This window comes from Ambystoma mexicanum, chromosome 1p (assembly GCF_040938575.1).
Source record: "Ambystoma mexicanum isolate Mex_15411 chromosome 1p, UKY_AmexF1_1, whole genome shotgun sequence".
NCBI classification, from domain to species: Eukaryota; Metazoa; Chordata; class Amphibia; order Caudata; family Ambystomatidae; genus Ambystoma; species Ambystoma mexicanum.
The window spans coordinates 420864853-420877039 of NC_090921.1; the positions used below are offsets into that span (position 1 = coordinate 420864853).

Genomic DNA, 12187 nt, shown 5'->3' on the forward strand with positions numbered 1-12187 from the left:
TCCAACCTCTGGTCAAGGGCTGATAGATTTCCCCTGATCTCCTACATGGGGGCTGCAACGCCGTACTTCTTGGCATCTGGGTCATCCTCCATATCGTCTCCTGGTGTTGCAGAGGCCACTCCAGCCCTCTGCCCAACCGCAAACTGGAATCTCTGCAGGGAAGATTTCCAGCTCATGGGCCTGGGGGAGAGGGATCTGCAGGTCAGCGATGTTCTGTGCTGTTGCTCTGGTGACTCCAGTGGGGTCCCCTTCTCCTTCCTGGGTCCTCTGGCCACCCACCTCTTCTTATTTGCCACAGTCGTCTGTGCGGGGGTTTCCTACAACGGTCAGGGCTGACCTCGAGTGTCACCAGCCACCTCCCTATGAGTAGCGAGAGAGACTCCTCAACCTCTTCTCCTTCTGTAGCGAGCCCAGACATTATGGTTAGGCAGGGTCCTTTTCCTGGCAATGTAGTATGGCCCCTCATGCACCTAGGGCCGGTACCCAAGATTTTGGATGGGGGCACGGTGAAACACATAGGGCTTTGCCTGGGCCTCCACCTACTACTGGCCTGCGGTGTCTATTGCTCCTCCTCACTAGTACCATGCAGTCTGGGCAGTAGGAGCCCTCCCCAGGGGGCCCAGTTGCCCCACACTCGTGTCCGTCACCTGCCTCGACTCCCCTCCGAAAGACATCAGTTGTGGGATCCACTGCAAAAGGGGCACCAGGGTGAAGGGAAGTCATGGGGTCACAGTCAAAGGTCCCGCACCCTGTGGGGGGCACAGCAAACACTCACCCCTGGACCAGCGCATGTAGCCACTCCATGGGCCTCACTGGAGGTAGCCTCCCTGCCCCTCAGGCAGGGAACACCAAAGGCTGCATCGCCAGCTCCTCCTCTCGGGCCACTCTGTCTCTGGCTCTCCAGAGCCATCTGGAGCAGTGAAGCTGCCAATTTCGCCACGCCCCACTCGGCCGCCTCCTGTTGCTGTAATTAGCGCTGTTGGGCCGCGACCAACGAGCCCCTGCCCCCAGAGTAGGCAGGCTGTGTGGTCCCACACAGGCCCCCAGGACCTCCAGTACCCCCAGGAGCTGAGTCTTCCGAAATCTGGGCCCTGCGTGCCCTGTCCTGACTCACCGCCATGGGCCAGCGTTCGCTGTTTCTCCCACCTCCGCTTGACCTGCAGCTAGCTCGGCCATATAAAGTCTGAATCGCTCCAAATTTTGTCAGTCCTCGCGGGGGACTGACAAAATCACTTTCTGGAGGGGTAAAGGGGAGGCTCAGTCCCCTATTGCTTCCTGCTGCCTCAGAACACACAGAAAGGTTAGCTTTCCTCCATTCGCCCCCAGGTGGTCTCTACTGTGGACCCTTCTAGCACATTCAAGGGAGTGTCATTTAAATTCCAGTAATATGTACTCAAACGTGGTGCTATTAGGCAACGTGAGCAAAGATCGGATTACAGATCTTTCAACTTGCGTGACCTTTGGCAAACCTTTTGGGGCCCATATGTCAACCCCATACAACAGTATAGGTCTCCCTTTAGCCTTACGCAGATGTAGACATTGGTAAAAGCATTGAAAGATCCAAGTTACAGGCATCAAAACAATATCAGAAGCAGAACACAGGAAGAGGTGGTTCAGAACATGAACCCATCAGGACTCTGCAGAGATTCAAAAATGTTTTTTTCTGAAATTTTGAGGCCGCATTTCAGAATTTGAGACTAAAGAGCAGGGCGTTTGATGTTTCCATTCTAACCAAGTTTCTTCTCCTCCACAGGTACAGCTTCGATGCCTCAGAGATGGATGATCTGGATTCTGAAAGCCTGCTCAGCATAACCCCCAGCAAGTCGCTGAACCTGCCGGCAGGAAGCATGGGGTCCTGGACCCAGAGTGCAAATGTTCCAAGTGGAGAAATAAGTGCCGGAAAGAGGGACATGCTATCATATGACAATACCCCTCCCTGCGATGAAAAGGCAGGTTTATTTCATTTTACCTAATTAATATATGGTATTAGGCTTCTTTTTAGTTTATTTTTTTGGCTTTTGGTGCACATCGGAGTCCGCACCCTGGCCTGCGTACAAGGGAAATGTTATTTTACGCGGGGCTTACTGGTCTGGATCGAGTCATCTTTGCGGTGGGATGTGAAGACAGTTGATACTGAGTCCTCAGATGTTCTTATGCTTATTATCAAACTCAACCCTTTAGAGTTACTGTAGTTGACAAATGTGTATAACAGATCTTCTGGCCTGAATGGTATGGCTTGCATTGAAAGCCTTCAAAAGGCGTTAGTCACAAACGATTTTGTGGGGTCACAACACTCCTTTATAGTGATGGTGGGAGATTTTAATCTACAATTGGAACCAACAGACCAGCTTGAAGGTTTATGTACCAACCAAGATCAAGCCTGGGATATTCCCGAATCAGTGGTGTGTCGAACGATAACAAACTACCCTCTCGCAGCTCAATTATTTACCATTTTATACAATCTCAAACTAAGAGCCTGTAATTGCAGGTTTGACACAGACCAACCCACCAAGAAGACCTTTATAGGACTTAAGGGCCGTAGTCTAATCGATTATATCCTAATCACTGCACTTTCTGGGTAGCATGTAGGCGATGTTAGAGTCATCAGTAGGTCTGAAAGTGACCACTGCCCGTTAGCCATTTCTTTACATGGGCTGTTCTTGGATCTGGTCATGAGGCACCAAAACAGGGTCCCCAGCATGAGGGGGCACGGGTAAAGCATGAATAACATGGAAATGGGATAGGGTTTGTATGCCAGAGTCGAAACAAAGAATGTATGGCTCCATCTCAGACAACATCGTGGCGATCTGTAATTTGGGAAGGTAAGCCTGCCGCTGTCTTGGCTGAGTTTGAAAATTTTAAAAACAATGTTCTGCCATATGTTTTGGTGCTAGTGTCCAAGTTCAAATGATTTGATGGATCCTGCAGAGCAGCAAAGAGAGATATAGAAAGATGCACAAGGGATCCAAAAGGATCAACAGACCCATGTTCCATTTACTGAGAACCCAATAGAAAAAGCTAATTTATTTCAAAATGTCAGACTATCTAAAAGGGAAATGGGAGGGCCTCAATAGAGCCTACTATTCAAGGGATAACATCTTGTTTTGGAAACTGGTTGCAGACTGTGACCATAAGGGGGACCACCAACTGGCCGGTAGCATTGGGGGGAAAGATGGATGGCCCATTTTTGTGACTTAAACACAACATATCCCTCTCTAAATGGTCCTCTAGCCTCCCACTGTACAACAAGTATAAACAGTCTTTGTATCACCCTTCAGGAGGTAGAGGACACATTAGCCTCTACCAAAAATGGCAAAGCTCCATGCCCAGACATAATTCCGCCAAACCTCTACAAGAATGAGTTTTCCATCTGGGCTCCTACACTGTGCCAGGTGTTTAACAGAATTTTACAGATGGGCAGGATCCCAGACTCTTGGCACAAGGCTGTGATTATCCCCGTATATAAGAATGGTGGCAGGACCAGTCTGTCAACTTCAGACCCATCTCTTTGCTAGACGGGCTGGGAAGCTGTTCGGAAGGATAATTCTGAAACATCTCCAGTTGTTAGTGGACCAAAAAAAGGCTGATCAGTGCACATCAGGCAGGGTTCCAAAAGAGCCACGGAACAGTGGACCAGTGTCTTTGTTTCCTTTCCTATTATTAAGAAATATACTGTCCTATTGAAAATGTGCCTGTATGTACTGTTTGGGGGCCTCAAGACAGCATTTGACTCTGTGCTCCATTAGCAGTTATGGCAGGTGCTAGCGAAGCATAGAGTCACAGAGTATCTGACTAAAATCATAGTTTCACTATATTCAAACACCACGTCCTGTGTACGTTATAACATGGATCGTGATCAAACATCATTCCTTGAGATGGCTCAGGGGGTTAGGCAGAGCTGTGCCCTGGCACCCCTTTTATTTAACCTTTATATACAGGAGATCATAAACGAGTTAATAAGAGGATGGCGGGACTGTCCCAAGATGGCTACAACCAAGTTCCCGGCTTTATTCTATGTGGATGATGCAGTTTTAAATGCTACATCCCCGCAGAGCTTAAAAGAATCGCTTTAAATTTTTCTAATGAAATTGAGGGAGCTGGGCCTCCGAGTAAATGCGGGGAAAACCAAGTCGAACCAATCCAAAACCAAACCTCGGGAAGAAGATCCTGCTTCAAATAATGATTGACAATTATCTAATTGAACAAGTTGACAGTTTTGACTATCTGGGCGTAAGATTCCAGGCAAGCACAGTGTGGGCCCTTCAGATAAACAGGGCTGCCGTAATATTGAATAAATTCAGTGGGCCATTTTATCCCTTTTTACCTCCCATGGGAGCGGCACAATCACACCTGTATTATATTATTATATGTATATTATGTCGAGTAGATCATAATAAGGGAAAACAATTTCCCGATGAGATTGTTATTATTACCCTCCAGCGCCCTGACTGCTTTAGTCCACATGGAATATGTCACAATCCCCCTGAGCACTGACCTTAAGTTCCTAACCGTTTCTGTGTGGGTTAGAGTCTAGACCCAGCCACCCCTGAAGCTGTGTATGGATGCTGTTCTACACATTATGTCCCTTGATGGGGCAGGCAAATTGAAATGGCTCTCCCATATAAAAAACCTGTTATTCTGTTCCAATATGGGCGAGTTTTGGGAAGATCCAGGGAGCCTTTGTTTAATGAGTTGGAGCAGAATCAAGCCCCTGATGAGATAACAAGCACAGTATCTTCTCCTCCTCAAGACCTCAAGGCTAAGGCTGGGCACAGACTATCGGCCCAGAGGCACCCAGCTCGATTTAAAGCCTGCTTGGACCAGGCTGAGCCTGCATATTCAAGATCACTTTATATGAGTCTCAGACTGGGGATCCTGCCAACTGCTGCCTTCACTTCCAAATGGAAAAACTCAGACTCAGCTAAATGTCCAATGTGCGGTGCCGCTGAGGAGTCACTTTTTACATTGTAAGTCAACTGAGCGGCTAAGGCGGTTGTATCTGAGACCTTTACTGCTGGAAGCAGGTATTAACACACGTGGCCACACTTTAGAATTTCTTCCACAATGCTGAATCCACCCAGCGGCAGGCTCCGTGACTAAATAGCTATACAGAGCATTGCTACTAAGACGAAAGACGGTTGCTTTTCTAAATTGGGTTCCAGGCTGCAAGAACTTCTCTCCTGGTTTACTCAAAACATATACATGGCAATGCCTTTAAATCTGTTTACACATGCCATCTAAAGCCTCACGCTGTAGTAATATCTCTTCCCAGTAGATTACACACGTTTTTAACATAAAGTCTTTTTAGCAGGGTTATTTTTATTGCAAGCTGTTTCATATTCTATCTATTGAGTATGGCTGCAAAGAAACAACAGGCTGCCTATCAATTTTGGCCACGGCTATGAATATCTTTTTCCAGGCTTTTTAGAAACGTATGCATGGCAGTGTCTTTCTTATTAATCTGTATATGTCTACTAAAGATTATGCTGCCATAGCATCACTTTTTAATGGAAGCTGTTTGAATTTTATTAACTGTGTAATGTATTTAATCCGGATGACTCTATGTCGAATAAAGGTGTTTGAATTGGGTATGTTAAAGGTTCTTGTACTGTGCACTGTTGCCCCCTGTGTGGTCTATTGGTGCTCTGGCAGATCTGTAAAGCAAGGGGGGAAGCGGGTAAGTTGGTAGGACTGAATGGGATAAAGGAGCAAGAGAGCTGTGATGTGCTGTTTGCAGCTACAGTTCGGTTGACACCATTCACTGAGCGTAGGTATGATTTTTGGTTGGTAGCCGCCATGTGCTGCTGGGCGAGGCAACGTGTGGTTTGTTTCGGTGTTGTGTGTTGTGAAGTCTGAGACAGAGATGAGTCCTTTGTGCGTCAGGGGTAATATCTCAAGTTATGTGGAAGTGTTTCACATTACAGCAAGACATTTTCAGTAATTATAGTTCAGCGTACACAAGGGGCACATATTTTCTTTTTATTTTTTCTATTTATTTGATTCAATTGATTAACAATTTTTACAAAACAAAGAAAGAAAATGAAAGTTCCATTTAATTTTCCAATCAGTCAATTTGAGTTTCCCCTTTCCTATATGGTCAGTTTACTTTGTCTTTCCTTTCTCCATTGTCTTTTAGAATTTTCTTCTACCTGGTATCATCACATAGTTTGTTTCTGGTACATCATCTATCGTTTGTTACCTTTAAACTGTTCAGTGTGTATTCTACATATTTGTTTATTTACCCCCCTTTCTTTTTCCTATCTTGACTATTCGACCTGTTAAAGTTTCCTCAAAGAATAACACCACGGCTATCACAAAAGATGTCTTATCTCCATTCATCAGCAGGGTCAGCCAGTATTCTTCATTGTATGACTGTAATTTATTGAAATGGTGGCCCAAAAAGATTGTTCTCTCCTTAGTTAGTGCTATGCAATAGAGTAATAGAACTTTCAGGGTTTCGACCTCATCTAGCTCTTTGCAATAGCGACATTTTTTTTGGTCAGAATTTTCCCTGATATCAATGATCTCCTTAGTAGGTAGAAGGTTCAAGCGTATCCTCAGAAAGTTGTGCCGGTATGCCCTGCTGGGGAATTTGAACAAGTAGCTTGCCGGCATTGTTTGCTTTCTACAATTCATCGGTAGATTGGCTGTTAATTTATAGGTAGATGCAAGCGCCAGGGTGCAAATCCAGTCATGATCGTTCAATTTCCTTCTGCCCCTTGTGGGGTTGAATTTCAGGTCTGCTTCTGTACAGCCAATTTCCTCTAGCTTTGCTTTGTTTTTACTTGCCCAATTTTTCAACAGTTTTCTTGCTCCACCCAGCAGTTCGTTGTTGATGATCTGAAATATGTTTGGGCAATTTGGTAGGCTGATCTTTCTGAATAGCGCCAGACTATTCCATTCTACTGTAGCTTGGAGAGAAAGGAGGTCCAATTCTCCACGTATGACTGCAACTGGGGTGAGTCAGGGAGACCCAATACTCTCCGCCAGAACAGTCCCTCTAGTCTAGGGCAGATTTTTGTTGGTATTCCCGGCATGGCCTCCACTCCATAGGTCAGTGAAGGAATAACTTTAACTTTGTAATAGTTAATTGCTGGTAACAGAGAAAAACGGCCATATTTCTTGTCCATAGCTTTATGTTACTCACCGCTCCGTATACGGGTCGGGACGTTGATAAGACGACCTCAAAGACGAAAGTATATACAGAGAATTAGTGTTCAGCCTCCAGGAGTCCAGCTCCCCTGAATTCTAAGATTCAGGTTTCCTCTGAAAGAGGGGCTCTTCTTTACGATGTACCTCTCTGTTGTTTTAATCAAAACAGGCAGAAGTGTCAATCGTATAAAAGAGCAGGGAAAACATGCACCACTAAAACCAATGCTGCAAAGGAATTACAGAAATGATTAGAAGCGATATGTTTAAGGAGTAATACAACAAGGCAACAATATACTAACTGAAATACCTAGGCAAGGTTTGGAGCAGAGTTGACCATGGTATGGATGAACCTACAAAGAAACAGACCCAAATAGCGTGAATGTAAATTACAAACCAATAGAACCTCACTATTAATAGCAAACCACAAAACAGACCTGAAAAGAGGGATTCCTAAGAGGTAATGATGTCCAGTTTGAAAGAAACAAGGGCAGGAAAAAATAACAAATCGGAAGGTTAGTATGGGAAAAGTATACCCCAGCGGCACAAGACTCGCACTAGGGACGGGTTGGTGCATACACAGGAAAGCGTCACAATAATGCACTTAGGTAGAATTGTTCCAGTAGAACCAGGCAGCAACTTAAGGTACAGTTCCAGGAATCCCAGCACAAGTGTGAGATATGACTGAAGCAATTCAGGTAACGTAGCAGTAAGAGTAATGCCCAAAATGTAAGTGGAGCATTTTTTACCTTGTATCCTGAAAAACAAGCACAGCCACAGGCAGAGTTTAAATTAATGGAACACTTTGTAGGACCTGCCGAAGTGTCCGGGAAGAAACGAAATGAAGCGGTGCACTATGAAATGCAAGGAGGCAGTGACCGTGCAAAGGCAATCCGGGAGCGTTCCGAGTCAAAACCAGAAGATGCAAACAGCTGACAGGAGGAAATGCAGGCAGAGTCCGCTGGCAGTCCGTTTCAGCAACGTAGCGTTCTGAGACAAGGCCAGAGGGGAAAAAACAAAAGCAGTCTGGGAAATGAGCGCGGGTCAAGGAGCCAGGAATTCAGCAGAACTTCGCAAAGGAGATTTGCAAAGAGGACAGAATGGACCCAGAGTCAAAGAGTAACGCCACAATTAGCAGCAACAAGCCACCGGGAGACGTCGGATTATAAATCGCAGGGGGGTGGGGCTTCCTTACGCGTCCTCCACGCATGGGACACGTCAGCTGACACGGCTTCCTCTGTTGCACAGAAAGGCGCCATGGCAACCTGTATCTGTGACACAGAGAAGTCCCCGAGTGTACGTTCCTCTGCAGGAAAGCCGTGGAACAGGAAGGCACGAAGGATCTTCGCTGATGTGTAACACTTTAGTTTGTCCAGCTAAGGTCTTAGCTTTTTCTAGCAAGAATTCTTGCATCAGGGTCTCAGTTGTGCTGTTGCTTAACATGAGTCCCAAATATCGAAATCGTTTTACTTGTTTGATATGGGAGTCCTCCAGGAACCATTAAGTTTTTCGTTTCGTTTTGATGTTTTTTCGAAACACATAATTTTGGTTTTCTCTTTATTGATCTAAACGTGGCTATCCTTAATGTATTTCTGGAGACTGTCCAATTGTCGCTGGAGACCCACTGCAGTCTGATCTATTAGGATCAGATTGTCGGCATACAAGAGATAAATCCCACTAGCTTCTCCTATAGTCGGGGGGAAAGATCTAATCGATGGCTCGAAGTATTGTAAATCTCAGAGGTAGAAGTTGAATAAGGATGGTGCCAGGGGACAGCCTTGCTTGACTCCTCTGGCTATAGGAATTGCTGAGGATAGTGTGCCAGCACGATTTAGGTGGACCTTCATGGACGTATTTGAGTGGATGGCTATTAGAGGTTCTAATATTGTCTCCGGACAGTCTCTCTCCATCAGCTTGCCCCACAAAATGTCTCGGTTGACCTGGTCGAAGGCCTGGACCAGGTCAACAAACGCCATGAATATTCTCGGCCTTCCCCCCTTCATGGTACTCAAAAGCACAATATTTGCTGTAGTTCTGACAGTTTTCACAAATCCAGTTTGGAAATGGTTGTTACTGCCCGATGTCTTTATCCAGTCCTGGAAGCAGTCCAATAGAAGCAAGCTGAAAACCTTGTCAATCACATCTAAAAGTGCGATTGGTTGATAGTTTCTTGGGTTTTCTTTCCACCCCTTTTTGAAAATAGGGACCTCAATTGATGTTTTCTTTGAACTGGAAATCTATTTAGTTTGTGTTGATCGATGAAGGACTTTGTTGATAAAAAACACCCATTCCTCTGGATGTTCTTTTAGGATTGCATTTGTCATTCCGTCGGCACCAGGCGCCTGTGACGCATTACTTTTTTGCAGTTTCCCCTGGATTGTTTCTACATCATGTGGGATGACCCATGGTTTGGTCTGAATTACTGGTTTAAGTTGGGAAGGCACTTTAGTTCCTTGAAAAAGGGTTCTCGCTAACATTGTTCTGTTGGTGATCTCCAGCGTTGGCAGCAGTGGACTTGACCAAGACTAGAAATCTCTTGTTTTTTTCCCGCTGATTATCCATAGCATTTGCTCCGGATCATTTTGATAGAGTTTGATTCTGTGCCCGGATACCCAATTCTTATAGGCTTTGATTGTGATTTTAGCTTTATCTCTATTTTCTTTGAGGTTTGTTTTTACTGCAAGTCGTTTCATTCTTCTCAATATTCTTCTTTTTTCCACAATCATCATGTCATAAGTGTGAGTTTTCGTTATTAAATCTTTCTTTTTGCCGGATTGTTCCGAGGGGTAGCATTCAAGTAGAGGCTTATAATCAACTTTAGGGCTTCTCAAAGTATTGCTGGTAGGTCCACAGCTGTTGATGTAAGTCTGTGTGAACATAACGATTGCAAAAGTATATTCTTCAACCGCTAATTTCATTTGTTCTCTTTTTGGTTCCACTGCCACCTCCCAACTCATACACAGTAGGTTGTTGTCGCTATTAGCTGACTTGATTATCTCAAAAGATGTAATAAGGTCTACTAGATCTCTAGAAAACAAAGATGTAGTCAATATCAGCACTCTGGCTATTTCGCTCCCATGTGGCCACTGGGGAGTTGTTTCCCACTCTTTCTGCTTTTAGAAGATGGAGATCTCGTGAGCTTGTCAGTGATAGCCACAAAATTCCTCTCTCGACTGCTGGTAAGGATTTTTTTAGCCCATTTTTATTATGGGCTTTTTTTAGGCAATTTGCATTCAAATCTCTGCACACTATGATGTAATCAGAGCCCTGATTTATGTGTGTGTCGTCGATGAGGTTTATGGCCATTTCCAAGAACACATTATTGGATAGAATTTGAGGATTACAATAAAGATTTATAATAATCAGAGTGGTTGGCTTATCTGCGGTTGATGGTCTCACAGGAGCTGTCCAGCTCACTAAGAGTTCTTGGGCAAATGAGTTAGAGGAGATTATTCTTAATAAGTTCAATCTGCTCCCTGATTTGATCGCTGTCAACAGACCAGATGTAGGGCGACCTTTAGATCCTTTAGAGGCTGGAGAGATTGTTACTTCGTATGCATCGAGATTTTGTTTTTCCATCAGCCATGTTTCTTGAGTGGTGAACTCTCTCTTGATGTAAAAAAATTCCCCTGATTTTTTAAGCAAAAAGCCCTTGAAGTAGATTTCAAGGTCAGGAAATCCCAACCTAACCACTTGAACACTCTGTACAAACATGAATCGCTGGATCTACTGCCTTTTACCGCTGCCCCATAGAAACCTCTGAAAAACCTTGTCAATCATCCTTAAATTCGTTTTGGTAAACTTCAACTGCAATGACTGCATAACGTATAGCACGTTGGGGAGGCGAGTCATCTTAACAGCATTGATTATCACCCAAATGCTCACCTGCAACCTCTCCCACTTCCTCACATCACCTGTAAGTACCTCAATAAGCTTGTTCACAATGAAATCCACTATCTTTTTCAAGTCCCGTACAATGTAAATCCCTAAATATTTCACACATTATTGAGACCATTTGCAGTTCCTTGAGTCAAAATCACTCCTACAACAAGATGAAGAAAGTAGAAAAACACCTGTCTTATCCCGGTTTATCCAGAAAATGTCCCACTACATCAACGATTCCTTTCAGCAAAACGTTACTCTCACGAGGGTTAGACAAAATTATATTCATGTCTTCAGCATGAAATAGTACCTTGAATTCTCCATTTCCCACACATAGGCCACGTAACCCTTCCTCCTGACTGATGTGGGCTGCAAGAGGTTTCCAGGGCAATATTGATCAATAATGGCGACAATGGACAACCTTGCCTAGTGCACCTTGTCAATGTAAACTCACTTGGGGGCACCCCATTTAGCCAAACCTTAGCCGTTGCTCCAGTATGCAAGCAATGAATGCAAAACCCTTGATAAAAACCCGTCATCAATAAGGTTTGCTCCAAAAACACCCAGTTTAACCTATCAAAGGATTTCTTTAATCTAAAAACATCAAAGCAGTTTCAACCGTAAACGTTCTGATGTTATCGTAACCAAAATTCAGTCGCGATTTATGTATTATTTCACCCGTACACTTATCTAACCTATTCACCAATATTTTGGGAAATATTTTTACATCCACATTGAACAGTGAGATTGGGCGATAATTCCCACACTTAGTATGATCTCTACCCGGTTTGGGAATCAATGTAATAAGAGCCTCCGGCATAGTAGGACATAGGTCTCCACTTTGTAATATGAAGTTCTACAAATCGCATCGAAAAGGGGTTAACTGAGCTAAAAAGTTCTTGTAAAACTCCCTCGGAAGTCCATCCAATCTCAAAGATTTATCAACCTTAAGCCTCATAAATACAAACCTCTAAATAGAATTTGCTTTTAGGTGCATTTGCAGATGTCCGTATTCTTAAATATTAGAATGCCTTGTGCATTGTCTACACCATTAATAAGAGATTTCTTTGTCATTCACTTTAGTTTATTGGCCATTAATGTGCCACTCTAATCACCGCACTCCCAGTATTTTTGTTTCAGAAAAAATACACCCCTT

At 44.2% G+C, this 12187-nt stretch overlaps 1 protein-coding gene across 1 annotated transcript in view; it reads left to right on the forward strand.

Annotated features, from left to right (window-relative positions):
- The window catches only part of LOC138487977 (uncharacterized), a 129105-nt gene that overhangs the window by 89418 nt on the left and 27500 nt on the right, over nt 1-12187 (forward strand). The window contains exon 2 of the mRNA XM_069614702.1: nt 1754-1949. Coding sequence (XP_069470803.1) covers nt 1754-1949 — 196 coding nt within the window. The remainder of the gene's footprint in view (nt 1-1753; nt 1950-12187) is intronic.